At 47.6% G+C, this 19,534-nt stretch overlaps 1 protein-coding gene across 15 annotated transcripts in view; it reads right to left on the reverse strand.

The window, feature by feature from the left end:
• Window positions 1-19,534, reverse strand: part of KCNMA1 (potassium channel, calcium activated large conductance subfamily M alpha, member 1) — a 770,521-nt gene that overhangs the window by 528,186 nt on the left and 222,801 nt on the right. For 14 of the 15 annotated variants that reach the window (XM_011974876.1, XM_011974875.1, XM_011974872.1 and 11 more), the window contains exon 2: window positions 12,390-12,551. The exons of the other annotated variant lie outside the window; for it this stretch is intronic. In XM_011974876.1, the coding sequence (XP_011830266.1) occupies window positions 12,390-12,551 (162 nt within the window). The remainder of the gene's footprint in view (window positions 1-12,389; window positions 12,552-19,534) is intronic. 15 annotated transcript variants of the gene reach the window in all.

The following is a 19,534-nucleotide window of genomic DNA, read 5'->3' on the forward strand; positions in this document are numbered from 1 at the left end:
GCCCTAATTCCTTAAGAAAGGCAGAAAAGCCACTGTTGTGTCCTAGATCCCTCACTACTCAAACAGGAGAGAATAGTTTTTACAATAAAAATTTTTCTGAGACTGAGGGCTTTCTGTTGTTGTCATTTCCCCGAAGTAGGCTCTTTTCCATTTTTTTTTTTTTTTTTTTTTTCCCCCTCTGGAAAAAGTCTCACTCTGGACCCAGAGTCTAAAAATGAGGCTTCTAGTGCACCAAATTGGACTGTTTGGGGCCCGTAGGCACGAGTCAGTCTGCCTCCTCCTAAACATAGCCTCGTAAACTAAACTTGGAAGCATCAGCTTGCGTGTGGTCCCGAGTGTGACTTTCCAAGCATGCGCTCCCCTGCAACAACAAAGGCTGATGACTTTGTCATCATCATCTCTATTTTTGAGTCTCCCTGCTAAACAAACTTTCTCGCAGCTGAAATGGAGGATCTAAGGATATTTTTCTGACAAAAATGAACTGCTAAGCCATCAGCACCCTCTGAAGGCTTTGGGGGAAAAGCTGGGTAAGAAAAGTCTCCCAGCCCAACTCAGTAGCCTCCAGGGGGCGCCAGCTTTTATGGATTGGGAGGGAGGAAAGAATGGAATGAGGCAAGGAAGGAAGGAAGGAAGTGAGGAAGGCAGGGAGGGAAGGATGGAGGGAGGAGAGGGGAGTTGGGTAGGTGGGAGAGGGGCAGTGGGGAGGAAAGAAGGAAGGAAGGGAGGGAGGGAGGGAGGGAGGAAGGGGGGAGGGGGAGAGGGGGGAGGAGGGGAGGGAGGGAAACCACTACTCATATATTCACCCAGGCCCCTGGGATTCAGCTACAGAACTGCACAGGATGTGCAATCAGGACTAGAATGTTTGAGCTCCCAGGCCTGTCCCAGGGACTGACAGATGGGTCACAGGCACTGACTTATCACTAAACCCTACTTCAGAAACCTTCCCACCCCAAATCATTCTAGAAAATGCAAGCGTAACATTTCCACCTTCGACACTTTGGATGACTGCACTTTGCAGCTTTTGCTGAGTGAACCAACATGTGTCCAGCACATTGAACAGTATCTGACCCCGAGCAGGTGCTCCAGAATGTTTGAAGGAATGGATGAAGACATGGAGGAACAGCTCAGAGGAGCTGCCTCACATGTGCAGTAGAATCTGGGTCTTTATCTTCTGGTGACCTCACACACTTTCCCATCTCCTTTCAATGAATGTGTGGTCACTACATGCCAAAATGTACATCAAACACACCTCCCCGAATACTGGTGCGGATGTGCCCTCCAAAACCAGCCTGTCCCTGCCCTGTCAGCCTCGCCCCACCCCAGAGAGAAGTGGACACAGAGTCCACAGTAAGTGCACTTGACCCTTTTTCCATCAGTCTCATCTCTCGTCCTGCCAAGGGACTTCCTGTTACACGCGCGCCACAACGTACAGCTCCAGGGAGAGCCCAGCCTGTTCTCCAGTCTCCAGTCAGCTCAGGGAGGCTATATGAAGTGAGACTTTCCTGGCCAACTTGACAATGGTGAGTCAGGCTGGCATAAGCTAGCTGCGAAGAGGACGCAGCCTGGACAAGCCTGAATTAATTGTGTGCATGGAGCAAACATCATCATCTGGATGGACCCAAACCAGGGCTTGCCTGGAGCATTCAGAGCCTTTCAGATGGCCCTGCCCAGAGCTGCTCAGCACTCTTGGAAGGTATCTGGGTTTGGGGAGGCTTGAGGGCTGCTCTACCCATGCTCCAGAAAAGGATTTGTTCTCCACCCCCTGACCCGTCTGCCTCCATACCAGCCCATTTCCTCCATGACATGGTGACCGGGCTCATACACACAATAACAAAAATAATAATAACCATGCTTATTAAGCACTAACCATGTCAGAGGCACTGTTCTAAACATTGTACATGCATTAACTCATTAAGAGGCAGGGACTATTATTGTCCCCATTTTGCAGATGAGGAAACTGAGGTATGAGACAATGAAGCAACTCGCCCAGAGTAAAAGCCAAGCCCCTGAGATAGACAGAGCTGGGAGTCAGGAGTCTGCAGAGGCTGGGCTCCCAACTGCCCAGCTGCACCACACACAGAAGCTCCTTCCCAAGATGGGTGTCCCAGGGAGAGAGGCAATGCAAGAGCTGGAGTGAGTTTTGAGGCTGCTGTGGGCTCCACCTATCCTCCTTGTTGGTTCCAATCAAGTGAGAATGAGACACAAGCAGCCAGACGGAGATCAAAAAGGAGTAGGAGCTCTAGTTCAGATCACGATGCACTGACAAAGGGGCAGGGCTCCTCACTCCCAGGCCCCAAAAGAGAGACCGAAGCAGAGAAGACAGAGGCAAGGCAGGACCGGCAGAGGGAGGCCATCCTGGCTGCTGACTGCACAGAGGCTGCAAGTGCTCTGCTTGCTTACCAGGCCCCCACTGACCTGTGCTACGCTCAGTTCTGTATACTAGGGAACACCAATCAATGTCGGTGGATCACACAGGTGGATGAATGGACATAGACGGATGGACAGACACACAATGGGATGGAAGGCCAAAGCAGGTACCCACATGCACCTAGAAACTTCAGAGGAGAGGGCAAACAGGCACGCCAGCACTTGCCATCAGAGCCCAGAGGGCCTGGGAGCCAGAGATGAGTGGCCAGGATCAAGTGGGCTGTCCCTGGACCAGGAGGTTCTTCCTCACTCCGGAGCCAGCTGAGGGTTGATTTCTGAAACTCTCCTTCATTTTCACAGCAGCCCTGGGGAGGGCAGAGGAGCCAACACACCAGCTAGTAAAATTAACAGCTGCTCTTTACAGGGCGTGCCGGAGAGCCCAGCACATGGCGCAAGGCCTGCAGACCAGCAGCTGCTGCGAGCTGAGGTGCCTGGCCTGCAGACCCTGATCAGGGGTCCTCTTGGGGGTAAGGCTTAGACTCGGAGCTGCCAGCAGGGCCTGGGGTGTGGGGGCTGCTGAAGCAGTGGGCAGGTGGATGGAGAGACTCAAGGAATGATGCTGCTACAAAATTATCTGACACATTCTCCTGACCTTGCAAACTGGAAATCCCTATGTTCACCCCAGCTGGGAATCTGCTATGGAACTTGGGGACCCACTTGGCTCTGGCCTCTCCATCTCTAACGCAGTACTTAGTTGAGTTTGGGGAAGTGAATGTAGACATGTCCCCATGAGAAGGGGACAGATGTTACATCTTATCTATTAGCTATGCCATAGGTAACTTATGGAGCAAGTCCTGTAGGCCACTTAAAGAGGAATATTGACAGACATACAGGGAGTGGCAATTGTTTCTTTACAGGGACAGATGGTAATTATTTTAGGCTGGTGGGTGTTTTGGACTCCGGATACTACTCAACTCTGCCTTTGTAGCTTGTTACGGAAGCAGCCACAGACGATACGTAAATGAGTGAGCATGGCTGTATTCCAATGAAACTTTGTTTATGGACACTGAAATTTGAATTTCATATAGTTTCACATGTCACAAAATATACTTATTTTGATTTTTAAAAAGTAACCATTAAGGCCAGGTACGGTGGCTCACATCTGTAAATCCCAGCACTTTGGGAGGTGAAGGTGAGAGGATCGCCTGGGCCCAGGGGTTCAAGACCAGCCTAGGCAACACAACAGAACCCCATCAGTACAAAAAATTTTTAAAAAACATAGCAGGTCATGGTGGCATGCATCTGTAATCCCAGCTACTCAGGGAGGCTGAGGCAGAAGGATCACTTGAGCCCAAGAGTTTGAGGCTGCAGGGAGCTATGACTGCACCAATACACTCCAGCCTGAGCAATCAAGTGAAACCTTGTCTCTAAAAAAAAAATTAAAAAATGTAAAAACCATTCTTAGCTTATGAACCACACAAAAGAGGCAGTGAGCCAGACTGTCCCACAGGCTATAACTAACTGATCCCTGGGCTAATTAAATGTTTCCCAAAGTGAGTGCTATGTGATGCCCACAGGTATTACATGGGGAAAGGATTCCACAGCGAAATGAAAATGGGAAATGCTGGGCAAAACAGAGCCTTTCCGCTTTCTGACTGCAGGACTTCTGTAAGTATTTATATGCTGATATGCATTGGCAATCTCAAGGAGGGGGATGAGAAATGAAGTCTGTCCAAGTTCCCAGGGAACCATTTTTATCCGGGAACAATTCGTCGGTCTAGTGTTCTGTGGAACCTAATTAAAGCAATGAGGATAAAGTCTAACCAACTGTCAGCAACAGCACCATGAAATGCAATCCTGCTGCTCTTTGAATATTTCTAGTAACAGGCAGCTCACTACCTGTCAGGGGAGACTGCTCAATTCAATTACTTCTCTGACTTATGTTTTCCCATCTGGATAAATGATGTTGAGTCACAAATAACAAATCTAGTGCAAATCTAGTGTATCTTTCATTGGATAAAGACAAAATTTCATATTTAATAATAAAAAGAGAAGGTACCTTCTTTGACTTTTTGACTGATACCCATAATGTGATTTCGGTATCTAAGCATGGGATGAAACACAGAACCATTATTAAGTCCTGGAAGGAAATTATCGTATCATTCCTTTAAACAGAAGCCTCCCTTAGGAGTGTTAAAACAATGCAAGTAAAACTCCAACTGATTCCCAATAGCAGAGAGAAGGACATATCTATTCACTATGGGGCATTCTTACTAAAAGTACAGCCCTGTGAAACCTCTAGTCTTTTTGTTACACAAGGAATTGGCCAATGATGTAAGAATTTTACATAGACTTGCCAAAAATAAAATAAAAGCTGGGGCATAGATGAGAGGGGAGAGAGGGAGGGAGAGAGAGAGAGAGAGAGAGAGAAAGAGAGAGAGAGAGAGAGAGTGTGTGTGAATTTGCCACCAGGCACCACTGAGAAAGAAAAGTAGAGGATACTGATGGGAAATGTCACAAGCTCCATAGGGCACCTAATAGTAGTGAATGCAATGAATGTGATATATTTGATTATGTGTGTGCCCATGTGTACTCCCACTGGGTTCAACCAGTCTAATTTCATGTGCAAACAGCACCCCAGTGAACGTACATCTATTTAACTCTATTAAACGAATAGGATTATTCCTATTTGAAAGGCATATTTGACACATATTTTCTTTCAGGCCTTTGGAGACAAAGATGAAATGGTTCAGGCTATGTATACAACGTTAATGTAAAATGCCACACATGCAACATATTTAGGGGGATAAATATTTTTCTTTCTTCTTATATCGATAAATCATCCTGTATACATTCAAGCAAGTAGCATATACTTTCAGTTCATAGAATTAGCTGTGTAAGCTTCCTGGAGCAATACACAAATGTAACAGCATAGGACTATGGGGAAAGTAACTACAAAGAGTGATTCTAAGGGCTCTCTCTAGCTTTGCTCAGGAGCTGGTAGCTATTTTGGCAAGACCAGTCTTTGAAGAGACACACAAAACATTGAATCTGTCAGGGGGTTGAGGTAAAGTCCAGGCAGTGTAGATGTCGCTCCCACGTTGAGGTGAGGCTGTCCTTGGCCACAGGACATAGTTTCCCTAGGGAGACAGTTGCTGTGAGATCAACATGGAAATGAATATGAACATGCAGAAACTAAGTGATGATGTGGATAGTGAGAGTATGTACATGTGCCTGTATTTACCTTTATGTGTTTATCACTGAGTCTGTAACGCTCCCCCTTACAAAGAGTGTGACACTCTTGCTACTAGACCTTAGAGAATCTCTTCGCCTCCAGCCCCAGCCTTTCAATTTCTTTATGTATAAAACAAGGGGATAAATTAGACTGAGTCAGCAAACTATGGTGTGTGAAACAAATCTGGCCCACCACCTGTTTCTTTTTTTAAAACGTTGTATTGACATATAATAGTGTACATATTTTAGGGGGGTGCATGTGATATTTTGTATAACGATTAGATCAGGGTAACAGACAACCATCACCTCAAACATTTATCTTTGTGTTGGAAACATTCTAATTCTTTTCTTACTATCTTGAGATGTACAGTAAATTACTGTTAACTATAATCTCCCTATTGTACTATCACATGCTGGAACTTATTCCTTCTAGTCAACTGTTTTTTCTACCCTCTATTTCTATAAATACAGTTTATTTGTATATATGTAAGGGGTACAAGTGCAGTTTTGTTACATGGATATTTTGCACAGTGGTGAAGTCTGGGCTTTAGTGTAACCATCATCCAAACGGTGTGCATTGCATCCATTAAATAATTTCTCATCACTCACCGCCACCTGCCACCCTTCCATCATTCTGAGTCTCCATTGACTACTATTCCACTCTCTGTCTATGTGTACACACTGTTTAGCTCCCACTTAGTCATGAGAACATGTGGTATTTGACTTTGTTTCTGAGTTGTTCCACTTAAGATAATGGTCTCTAGTTCCATCCATGTTGCTGCAAAGGACATGATTTCAATCTTTTTTTATGGCCGAATAGTATTTTATTGTGTAAGTTTATGTATATATAAATGTTATATATATACCTGTCTCTTATACACATCTAGATGTGTATAAGAGACAGGTATATATGTGTGTGTGTGTATATATATACACACACACACAAATGTTTTCTTTATTTAATCATCCATTGATAGACCCTTAGGTTGATTCCATAGCTTTGCTATTGTGAGTAGTGTTGTGATAAACACAGAAGTTCAGGTATCTTTTTTATATAATGATTTATTTTCCTGTAGGTAGGTACCCATTAGTGGAAATGCTGGATCAAATGGAAGTTCTGTTTTTAGTTCTTTGAGAAATTTCTGTACTCTTTTTAATACAGGTTGTATTAATTTACATTTCCACATAAGTGATCCCTTTTCTCCAAATCCTCACCAACATCTGTTATTTTTTGTCTTTTCAATAATAGCCATTCTGGCCGGGGTGAGATGATATCTAATTGTGGTTTTAATTTGCATGTCTCTGATGATTAGAGATGTTGAGTATTTTTTTCATATGCTTGTTGGCCATTCGTATGTCTTCTTTTGAAAAATGACTATTCATATCTTTTGCCCACTTTTAAATGTTATTTGGTGATTTTTGTTGTTGAGTTTTTTAAGTTCCTCGTGAATTCTGGACATCAGGCCCTTGTTGAATGCATTGTTTACAAATATTTTCCCCCATTCTATAAAGTTTTATTGGAACAAAGTCACACCAAGGCTGTTTGTGGCTGCTTTCAAACTACTGAGGCAGGGTTGAGTCGTGGAGGCCACATGGTCTGCAAGCCTAGAATATTTACTATTTGGCCTTTTACAGAAAAACTTACCAACCCTGACCTTGACTATCCCTATTGATTTTGGCTTATGATTCTACACAGTACAACCAAACTATACTAAAGCCTACTCCATGTTTCTTGCCCTCTTTATTTAGAAACCACCTTATTCTTAGAAGGATTTAATTTACCTGACAAAAATGTATGTACCTGACATAACTGCATACATGTAAATTTCAAATGGGAGTAAGAAAAGTAGGGCAAAGGGAAAACGAGAGGAGAGATGACGAAGACAAGCCAGGGAAGGGGTGTAAAGACACAGAGTGCAAACCTGAGCCGCTCTGTATTTTCCATAAGCCACCGACTTGGCTCTGAGCAGCCACCACTGAGAGACATGATCCCTTTCTCGATTTAGCATGTTCATTGGATGTTCACCAGGAAAACCACAACCATCTCTGGAGCAAAACACTATTTATCCCATGAGTCTGTGCATAAAGCGGGTAACGTGAGATGCAGTGAACAAAGTCCTCAACGACACCCAAATGGTTGAGAGAAATCCTAACGACATTGACTGCTATATCCAAATTTCCCTCCACGTGAGCCAATTCCAAATCCCACACTGGAATTTATCAGCACTTCTTCCAGTATGTTTCAAATTTTTTTTTTAAAAAAGCAAACATATATGACTTTTATAATCAGAAAGTAAACATTTGTTTAATTAAGAAAAAAACTAAAGGAAGCAGTACCCTTGACAGCCTGGCATTGACTTTAATGTAGAAGCCCTCAGCCATGTGCTCCAAAAGAAGGCTCTGTCCAGTCCTGCTGTTTTTGGCCAGTTGAGCCTAGGTGCCAGGGTGAGAGAGGAGGCAAAGACAGGCTATGCTGAGATCTGGAGCCTTGGGGTCAAGGAATTTTTATCATGTGGATAATCAGGCTCCAGGCATTGACTATAAAAAACACTGGTGAATGGCAATTATCATTTGTCATTTCTCAAACTGAGCTCTGCATCCTTAAATCTAGTTTATCAATATACATAATTCACACCTGGATCTCTGTTGCTCACTGCTTTATGCCCAGTGCCTCGAACAGTGCCAGGTACAGATGAGCAGTAAACACTTAGCGAATAACGGATGTGCTCGTCTGGGAGATCCTACAGATATTCTGAGGTTGTATTGGCAAATTCTTCCCCAGCTGGACCTTATTCATGATGTCCCAGCTTCAAGATTCTCACCTGTGACAATTAGACAGGTGAGATAGTGGCCCAGATGAGGAGGCCAAGCTCCTGAGCGTGCATCAAGGAAAACAAATTAAAAATTGAAAAGGGAAACTGAATAGCCAGCTGTCTGGTCTTGCTTTGGTCCCATTGTTGCAGAGATAAACATTTGGACGGCTCAAGGCAAACACAGCTTTGGGTTCTGAACAGGCAGTACTGCTTTCTCTTGCCCGCCATTACTTAATTGTGAAATCTGTTCTTTGTTCAATGCAGGGACCTGCCTGCTCCTAAAGGGCAGGCCTATTCTCAGGATACCACCTGGAGCTCTGAGATGCCTGCTCTCTGTGCAGCGGGTCCCACTTGCTCGGCATGGCCCCGGCAGCCTGGGCAGGATTTTCTCAAGGAGACCTTCAGAGAGCAGCTGGCACCTTGGGCAGGCTCAGGCAGAGAGGCCTGAGGGGACCATGCTTCTACATGCAAATGTTAAAACAAGCAGGCCAAGCATCCTCAGGACCAAATTGGCTAAAAGACGGTAATGTCAAAATGTCATAGCCAAAGTGACAGCTGGCAGTGGCTTAGAAAAGAAAAGGCATTATCTTCGACTGGGAAGGAATGACACAAAAGGAGCACCAGCCTGGGAGACAGGGAGCTGGCAGGTACTAGCCTGGCTCTGTCACTCAAAGCTGAATGTTTTTAGACAAATAATTGCCCTTGCTCTATCTTGATTTTCTCAACTGTAAAACGGAAATGAATTCACCAATAAGATTGGCCTGTTTTCTTGTAATGAACCCCTGCCATACAACAGCAATAAGGAGATATGGAAAAAATACGACATCGTCCTTCCCCTACAAACTGATCATAACATATAAGGCTAGGACAGTGCCTGGCTCACAAGAGGCGTTCAACAGTGTGATTGCCAGGAGAGCATCAAGGTGGCCACTGGGTGTGCTTGGCCCTGTGAGTTCCACTTCCACAATATCACCTGCCTGTCTCTTATACACATCTAGATGTATCAAGGTGGCCACTGGGTGTGCTTGGCCCTGTGAGTTCCACTTCCACAATATCACCTGCATGGACTATCTGCATCTTCTGCTTGGTGTCAGTGCAGACCGTGCCTCACCAGGACCACAGCAGGAATCTGCTCCCTTGCCATCACTAAAACAGTAGCTCGCTGCCCTAACTTGTCCTATAGCCTCCAAGCTCCAGCCTCACCCATTCAGTCTCTATTTGTCCCCCAGCTCTCTCTGCACAACACCCCTGCCTCAAAAATTCTTTTTTTTTTTTTTTTTTTTTTGAGATGAAGTCTCGCTCTGTCGCCTAGGCTGGAGTACAGTGGCGTGATCTTGGCTCACTGCAAGCTCCTCCTCCTGGGTCCGCACCATTCTCCTGCCTCAGTCTCCGGAGTAGCTGGGACTACAGGCGCCCGCCACCACGCCCAGCTAATTTTTTATGTTTTTAGTAAAGACGGGGTTTCACCGTGTTATCTCCCGACCTCGTGATCCACCCACCTCGGCCTCTCAAAGTGCTGGGATTACAGCCGTGAGCCACTGCGCACGGCCCAAAAATTCTGTAGCATGGCCTTTAAAGCCCCACCAGGCTGTCTCCAGGACACTTCCCCAGACTTTGCGGTCTGCACCCCCTATTCCCCAGAGCACCAGGCTCCTTCTCTGCTTTTCCTGCTCCTCACTTTGAGGCCTTTCCTCTCCTTTGATTCTCAACATCCTAACTCACACTTCAAAGCTCACTGCAAATGCATTCTGTCTTATCAGGCGTTCTTCGCAAACTCCAGCCCACCTAGTGCTCAGTTTCTTGTGTTTAAGTTTGGATATGTTTTTATTTTTGATATCTTCCCACCATAAAGCAGTTCATCTTGAAATGGGAGTTTTAGTTCAAAGGCTTTCCTCCCTATGAAGGCTTTTCTGATCAGCCCTACTTTCCCCTACAGCCCCTCCCCACACCCTACACGTGCACACCGTGTTTGTACTCATAGCACTTATCCTCCATGCATCCCTTCGATAACGTCCATACAGGGTGCAACAGAATCAGAATCCTTCCTTGTTTTCTCCAGAGCTGAAACAAATATGCTTGGCCCAGAATTAGTGTTCAGTAACTCTTGGCAATGATGATGAAGAAAATTAGACCTGTCTATAATGGCCACATGGAAGGAACAAGTGTCACATTTGTGCAACCAAACTGTCTACTGCTCCCCATTCACTATCACCACCATACATATAGAATACACTACCTCTATTTTGTCCCCATGAATACCCAGACTCAGAATTCAACCTCTCTAACTTTCCAATGCAGAATCCACTCCTCTTTAAGCATGAAAGAGCAATGGAGACTTCACTGAAGAGGCAGGAGGAGAGATAGAGGTGCTGTTACACAGTGCAGCCAACAGCAAGGCACCTCCAAGTCCCCACTAGACACTGTCCCTCCTGGGTCACACCAGACTGAATTGTCTCCTTCTCTGCCTTCCTCCAAGCAGCCACTGACCTCACCAGTTTCTCTCTCCTCCTCCAAAACTCCAACTTTAAATGTCCCCTCTTCCCATTTTGCCATCAATTGACATCAGCCATGGTTTCATATCCAGACTCTTCAGCACACAGCTCACAGCAGATCCCTCGGTGAACAGAACCTGTCCTTCTTGAAGGCTGTGTGGCCAGCACCTTTCCTTACTCAAGCACCACGTTCATTCTCTCACTCCTTCCCGCAAAAGTGTGTGTGATATTGATCCCAGACATAACACTGAGTTCTCCCCAAGAAGCATTCTGAGAAGTGAAATTCTCATCACCTCCCTCCATCTACAATCACCGCCTCGCTGAGTTTTTGCTGTGAGACTCAGAGATAATGACTGTTTTCCAGTGCCCCTGCCTGGTCTTTGAGCCACCCAGGTCTCAGGATGTCCCTACTCCTTCCATCTATGAGCAAAATGACTCCTGACTGAGCCCTAGCTTCAAGCCAGGACAGGTGCCCCAAACAAAGCAGCTTCCAGAATCACAATGAGAAATCACTCCAAATGCAACATTCTTCTCAGGGAAACTCCTGACCCAGAGCAGACCCAAGAAAGAAAGCCACAGGGCAGGGCTTTCCCAGAGCATGGGCCTGGCTATGGTGACCAATTCATCCCTGTTTGCCCAGGACTTTCCCAGTTTTTGCACTGAAAGACTCATGTCTCATGTACCCCTCAGTCTCAGGCAAACTGGGATGGTTGGTCACTATAAGCCTGTCCCAGTAATGATCCTTGACAAAAACCAAGGGCTCATGAGGTCAGCCAGTGAAGCCAAGCTTCATGTAAGCAGATCAGAGAGACACTGGAAATGCACAGAGAAGGGGCAGAATCAGCCCTGGTTGCAGGTGGGCCTAGGAGACAACTTCATCAGAAAAGGGCACACAAGTGAGCTCCGGGTACAAGGGCCAGGCAGCCTCAGGTGGGCTGCTGATGCATCCACCATCAGGATGACTGATTTCCACCATGCACAGGGCCCAGCTCACACATTGCAGAAAATTAGGAAACTGCTCCAAGAGGGGGTCCCTACGGGCTACCACAGGACAAGAAGAACATCCCCTGAAGGCCACCAAACACACACACACACTCACTCAGCACTCCTTGGGATCCCCGCATTTGTAACCCTTCCATAAGTTTCTGGTATGTCTTCTTAACCCTCTTCTCCTCTCCAAGATGATGGAGGGTGTGTGTGTGTGTGTGGGTGTGTGCTTATTAGCAGAGGAAATGTGCTACATCCTCCCAACAACCCTTCTCCTCTGCAAATCCCACTCCCTGCAAATCCCCCCACAAACCACTGTACACGAGGAGGAACCCAGCCTCTCCTCCATGACCACGCGAGAGCACTTGCTGCTCACCCCCACCTCCCAATAGCCAGCCTCCTGCAGAAGACCCTGGGGAACATCACGTCTCATAAGCAAAGCCATCTTGGCCCAGAGAGAAAGGCCTTCTGGTGTGAGAAGTGGGTGGAAACTCACCAGGACTCTGCCAGTCAGTGTCTGGGCGGATATCATCACTCCCGCCCAGTCCTTCACGGAGGTCATCCAGCCGACCTCGGCGGCCACTGCCTCCTCTTTTTCATCCACTGGTTTGAGAGTGCCATCCGCCTGGCTTGAGCCATTGTTAATCTTCTGGGCCTCCTGGCAACAAAGAGAGCAAGAGTTGAGACATAGGGAACAACAGAATTTAAATAACATGCCCTGCCCATAAAGAGCCAGAGCCCCAAGGGGTCCCCAGCTGAGGTGGAAACTGGCTTAAAGGTACAGGAGTATAGCAAAAGGGATAAATTATGCCTTTGAATTTTTTAAAGTCTTTATTTTAAAAAGAATATTTTCTTTATTTCCTCTTAAAATATCTTAGTGAAACAAAGAAGGATGGTATTATTTTATTTTATTTTATTTTATTTTATTTTATTTTATTTTGTTTTGTTTTTTGAGATGAAGTCTCACTCTGTCACCCAAGCTGGAGTGCAGTGGCACGATCTCAGCTCTCTGCAACCTCCACCCACCACGTGCAAGCAATTCTCATGCCTCAGCCTCCCGAGTAGCTGGGATTACAGGCAAGCGCCACCACGCTCAGCTAATTGTTGTATTTTTAGTAGAGACGGGGTTTCACCATGTTGACCAGGCTGTTCCTGAACTCCTGACCTCAAGTGATCTGCCCACCTCAGCCTCCCAAAGTTCTGGTCTCCTGCCATTTTAAAGGGAAAAAAAAATACCAAAGCAAGAGGAAAGGCAACCTGTCTAAGATTTGGGCATGCTGAGGAGGGAGGAGAAAAGTGTGGGAGATGTCCTGTGGTCTTTGCCTACCTAACCTCTCTGCGCCTTTTCACAGCAGCACCCCCACTTTCCTTTAGGAAAATTATTATCTCTTCCTGTCAGTCTATGTGGTTCAAAGGGGACAGATGGCCTGCCATTGGCTCCAACAGTAGAGTCCTTTCTACCCCCTGACAACAGCAATTGGGCCATGAATAATCACATGATCCATATCAAGCCAATAAGACTCAAGCATGGAACATTTGCAGGAAAGAATAGGAAAAGTCATCCTTCTCTGAGAATGAAGCCACCACAGAGAAAAGTAAAAGTAATAGACTATTGATGTCATCAATTGAACACCCAGATCCAGCTGTGCCTGAAATCCACACCAGAGCCTTTCAGAGGCTTAAAATGTGCTTGAGGAAACAAGGCTGATCTCATCAGATAACTGAGCCCCACATAGTGACCTAAATTGTAAACCTTTGCACACAGTGAGTGTTCTGCCTAGAATACTCTTCTCCCACAGAGACTTATGGCCTGCTCCCTTAAGTCTTTGCTCAAATATCTCCTTTTCAAGGAAGTCTTCCCTGGCCACCTGTTTAAATTTGCAACACTTTCTTTCCAATAGCACTTTTCTGCTTTATTTTTCTCCATAGCACTTAAAACCTCTAATAGACTTAATAATTCATTTACTTCTTTCACTTACTGTCTGCCTCCCCCACTGCTGCATCCTTGGTGCCCAATAGAGTGTCTTGCACAGAGTTGGCTCAATAACCATGAATGAATGACTAGAAAGGGCTATGAGTATCAGCCCCTCATTGGCTACAGAGGCTAGGTTTAGTGTTGCCAGATAAAATACGGGATACCCAGTAAAATTTAAATTTCAGATAAACAACAAATAACTTTTTAGTGTAAGTATATTCCAAATACTAACTGAGACATACTTACACTAAAACCTTACTCATTATTTATCTAACAATGTACATTTAACTGGACCCCAACACAAATACCCACTGCAATTATTACTGCAGATGAAGATGTTTAAAAAGATGCCAGCAAATTATGTTCATCATTTAAAACTCTGAAATTAATTCCCAAGGCAAAGTCACACTGGGGATCATTGTGATTTGGAATAAGGGGAAGAACCAAAGACAGAGGTGAAAGGTGAAAAGCTTTGTCTGCAGTGACAAAGGGGGCAAGCAGAGGGAGGTCAGGCACATGGGAGGCAGGTGGGGAGGGCGCACTGGTGAGCCATCCTCTTGGGGACTTGGCCATGGCAGGCAGGGAGCTGCTCCCAATTCCCCCTTTTCTCCCTCTGGCTGCCTGTGGCTCAGGGAAGCTGGGGAAGAGAGAAGCCAGACCTGCAGCCCTAGATGCTAATATTTTCTTTCCAAATGTGTTAAGCTCCACGGAGATAGAATGATCCAAGATAAGACCTCGGAGTGGGAGGCCACAGGGCAGATGTATTTGGGGGCTGCCCACTGACATGTGTGGGACCTGCTGCCCAAGCCTCCCAGGCCAGCCTCAGATAGGATCTGTTAGGTCTTGCCCTGGTCCTTGAGCCTCTGTCCTGTGAGACTCTGAACAGGAGGGTATTTAGGAGGAGGGGGAGGCCCTGATACAGGAGCAGCCATGGCAACTGAAGGTGTAGATTCAGGGAAAAAATCCAGCTCTCCCACCACTGTGGAACCTCCTCCATAAGATGGGGACAGTACTGCCAGCCCCTCAGGCATTGTCAGGATTAAACAGTGCCCAACAGCACAAAATACAGGTTCAAGCAATGATCCCAGCACCCCTTGCTTCATCTCATGCCACTGACACCATAAAGCAATGGTTCTCACAAATGAGCAGGCATCGTAAGCACACCAGAGGGCTTATTGAAACACAGTGTGCCGGGCCCATCCCAGAATCTACATTTGAAACAAGATGTCAGGCACTGCTGATGCTGCTGGCCTTGGGAGCCCACTTTGGGGACCACAGCTCCTGACCACCATGGTATGGCTCAGTGACTGCTGAAATGAGACACGGATCTTCACCCCCAGCTCTCTCCTGGCCTCTTCCTTCACCCAAGGACAGAACCACCTGCTTGTTTCAATACTGGACATTGGTGGAGGGGTGGGGAAAAGAGGAGGACAGGGAGATGGTCCTCACATCTGAGGCTCTAGTGTTTCCTTTTGAGTCATGCCTCCCAGGATGTTTCTGAACTGATCCCTGGCCACCACGTGGGGACCTGGAAGGCTAGTTCCCTGCTTCTCAGTCCTGGGGGCCCAAGTTCCAGAGCCCCTTGGTAGACCCTGGAGAGGAGAAATCAACGTGAAAAAGGCTGGGAGGCAGGGGGCCCTCCAGTCACAGTGGTTAACTGCATCAGTAATTCACAGCACAAGAGGTATGTGGCAGATAATGCTATTTCGCCAGCCCTCTTACCTATTGTTTTACAAGGCATTCATTATTTTAATTACTTTATGATAGGCAAGGAAAAACACAGACTAAAGGGAGATAATGCCCTTGTTATTATTTGCTTACACTAGATGTTGTGAGCTTAATTACCATGTGTGGGAAGCAGGACTGGGAGGAGTGGTGGGGGAGCTATTTAAAGCCTGATGCCTGCTGGCCAGGCTAGCCACCAGCCTAGCCACAGATCTTGTGCCTGGAGGAAGAGGCCCCTCTCTCCACCACTGACTTCACTGTGGCCAAAGCACCCCTTATGGGGAGCAGGCATTATAACTCCATGTTCCAAAGAAAAAGGAGCAGAGAAGGTTCAGTAGCCTTGCTGGGAACATGCAGGGGCAGAGTCCACTATAAGAGTGTTGGCCACCATTGAACAAGCCAGAACTAGGTGCCAGCACCTAAGAATTAAGTGTTCTCTATGCATTATCTTGCTTAAACCTTATAATACATCCAACAGGCAAGTGAAATTATTTCCATTTTACAGACAGGGTGACTAAGAGCCGGTATTTCTCAGAAAAAGGCGCAGAGCCTGAGAGCTCAGGCTGGAAGCAGAGAGCCCACCTGGGCTTGTACCTGCTCCAGAACTTCCAAGCTGATGACTGTGGCCCATCAACCCTTGAGCCTCAGCCTCCTCCGTGTAAGATGGGGACAAACGTGCCACCTCATTAAGGTGGTGGGGAAGCTGAAGCTTGGCACAGTCCCGGGCACACAGCGGTTATGGCTGCCCTGATGAAGCACCCACTGATGGGGCTGGGGCCTCTAAGGGTAATCCGTTGAAGCTGCACTGCTTTCATCAACCAGTGGCCCTGGGAGGCACACTGGCCAGAGTGAACCTTTAATAAATAATCACAGAATTGAGGATAAGGGAGTGCAGGTTCTAACACTGTTATCCTCCAATGGGTAAGCAGCCCCTAGAAGGTAAGGTGCTGTGACTCCTGCAGAGCTTCTAGTAGGCGCTGTGTGACCATCACCCAGGACAGCTGGGGCAGGGGTTCCCACACAGGGTGAACCCTAGACCGAGTGACATCTCAGATCCCTTCTGACTTGAAGCCCCATTAGATCAACCTCCCATTTTTAAGATGAGGAGGCTGAGGACCAGGGAGAGGCCGCCTCCTGAGTCCCAGCATTCTGCTCTTGCTCCTGTCCCCACAGGACACTGCCTCACAGGGGAAAAAATGGTTTGTTCCAAATGGCAAAGGGGATATCCAGCCACACCCAAACCTTCCACCTCTCACTGCAGAGGACCCAGTCCTTATGCAGGAAGCAGTTCTGAGTAGGGGCAGCCTGATGTCAGTCAGGAAATCACTGTGTGTGTGCTCACACATGCACGTGTGTGTGTGCATGTGTGTGTATGCATGTGTGTGAGTGTGTGCTTGTGCTCACACATGCATGCGTGTGTGCATGTGTGTATGTATGTGTGTGTGCTCACACATGCGTGTGTGTGCATGTGTGTGTGAGCATGTGCGTGTGCTCACATATGTGTGTGTGTGTATGTGTGTGTGTGTGTGTGTTTAAGGGAGAGAAACCCCACTGGCTGCAGCCTCCAGCTACCCCAGCTTCAGGAGGACAGGCCACCAGATCTTCTGAAATGGAAGAAAAGATGCCTTGGGAAAAGAGAAGAACATTGAGGGAAGGACAGGGAGAAAAATGAGAGGTGGGGCCATTGGGTGGGAAGGCCATCTCAAAAAGAGGAGGTCCTGCAGGAGCCCTCCCCCTGCCCTTGGCCACTCCCGGAGAAAGGTGTTTGGCCTTGCACTGGAGGCCACTCTGTTGATCTGCCTCCAACCCTGCCCTGTCTCCCCACCAGAGCCTTGTGTAAAGCAGGCCACAGCTGCCTCTCAGTGGCAACAGTGACATCTAATCTCAATGCCCACATCAGAGGGTGGGGAGGGATTCAGAGCAAGAGTGCAGGCACAGGAGGCAGGGAATGCCAGAAAGCAGAGTGGCCGCAGTCCCCTCCGGACACCCACCCTACCAGGCAACCTCTCACAGGGCTGTGCCCAGCCTTACACCCTCACCCCTTTCTATGCCTTCTCCCCATTCCCTTTAGTGGTGTTCCCTATGATGACTTTCTGTTGACATGGCCACAGAGGGCCTCACCCTTCCTATGTCACCTGGGGCCAAGGGCCGGACTAGACCCCATCACCTAGTGCTCAAGATACAAACCTCATCTGTTGGGTCTGGGCATTTCCCGCTGAATCACAAGATCAAAGACCAAAGCTTGAGGAGGGACCTTAGCAATTCCTGAGAATCCCCACCGCCACCCAACTACCACGCATGCAGTGTACAGATGAGAAAACTGAGGCCTGGAGGGAAAGCCACAAGCTCAGGGCCACCCAGCCCAGCCAGGTGGCCACCGGGCCGGGAAGCAAGCCCCAGCTGCTCTGTTTATCTTATCTCTTGTTGTCTCCTGGATAAGACAATTGCTCCAAATCTAGCCCAAGTGACACAGTCACTCTGCTGCTCCATCTTGGAACCTGGAGTTCAGGGTGTTCCTAGGACTGGCAGAAGGCTCCACCTGGCCTGGTACTGAGTTCAGGTATGAGGGTCACGACAAGGACCAATCCTGCTTGCCTTCAAAGGGCCCAGCCTTCCCCAGCCATGACAGCTGCTCTGGTCTAGCACAGGAGAGCAAGCTTGTGCTAATCCTAGGACCCCACAGCCCCGACCCTCAGATTTGGCTGTCTCTGTCTCTCATCCTTGCTGAATTAGACCCAGTATACTGGGACTTTCAGGTCTGTGGTGTGGCAAGAAGAGCTATGAAAATCAAAAGATACTCTAGGCCAAGTCCAGCTTTTCTGGGTGGCCTCCAGCACATCATGTCATTCCTCAAACCCTCCATATTCTCTTCTATGAACAGGGATGAGTCCTGCCTTGTCACTCTGCCTGATTCTTGCAGGAGCCCTAATCTGGTAATAGAGCACGGCTTTTCTGAAAGCAATGCTTTACAAAGGGCAGGCAAGTGGAGTCACTGTCCTCTGGTTCTGGGCAGGAAGCAGGGCTGCTCTGGAGAAAGAAGTCCCTGTGCCACAAAGCCAGAGGCCTCACGGAACGCAGGGCTCAACACTCAGATTCCTACCAAGCTGCAACTTGCAAGGCAGGGCCCCCGTTGTCACCCTGCACCCCAACAGGATGTCAAAGTGCCAAGTCTCAGCAGGTGACCTGCCATGCTGGGCACACCCTCCCTGACAGTGTGAGCCGCTGCCACACCTGCTCTCACCCGATTGGACTCTCTCACCCCAAAGCACACTCCTGACACCTGTCAAGCTGTCAAGCTGAACCAGGCACCAAGGTCACTGCAGGCACCACACCTGCTGGACGACTGCGTCAGGCGTGAGAAGCTGGCTGGGCCTGCCTTGAGGGGATCCCAGGCCCCTCCCTGCTGCCTGCGAAGGTCCAAGCCCTGAAGTTCCAAGTCTGCCTCGGGTTTAACTACGTGTCAGTTCTTTGGACACTGGTTCCTCACCCAGGATCTGGGAAATCGTTTAGGCAAAGACCATCTGGGAAGAAAAATACTTCTTCAAAAATGTAACCGAAATCATGTCATTGTTGTACTCGACACCCTCCTATGGCTTCTTGGCCCATTCAGAGGACAAGTGACAGTCTTCACACCCAATCAGCCCCACTCATGTCCTGCGAGTCTGCCGCTTACTAGCTCCATTCCAGACGCAATGGCCTCCTCGTGCTGCCAGGACATTCCAGACCCAGTCCTGTCTCAGGGCTGTCTGTGCTGGCCTCTGCCTCTGCTCTAGAGATCCCCGTGGCTGCACCCTCATTTCTGTCGAGTTTTGGTTTGCATCCTCACCTTGTCCGTGAGCTCTTCCCTGACCATCCTACTGGAAATGACACTTCACCGCATCCCAACCTCTCCCTGTCTGTGCTCTCTTCTCCAGAGTAAGCCACCTGCTTCCTTTACTTCA

This window comes from Mandrillus leucophaeus, unplaced genomic scaffold, assembly GCF_000951045.1.
Source record: "Mandrillus leucophaeus isolate KB7577 unplaced genomic scaffold, Mleu.le_1.0 Scaffold15, whole genome shotgun sequence".
NCBI classification, from domain to species: Eukaryota; Metazoa; Chordata; class Mammalia; order Primates; family Cercopithecidae; genus Mandrillus; species Mandrillus leucophaeus.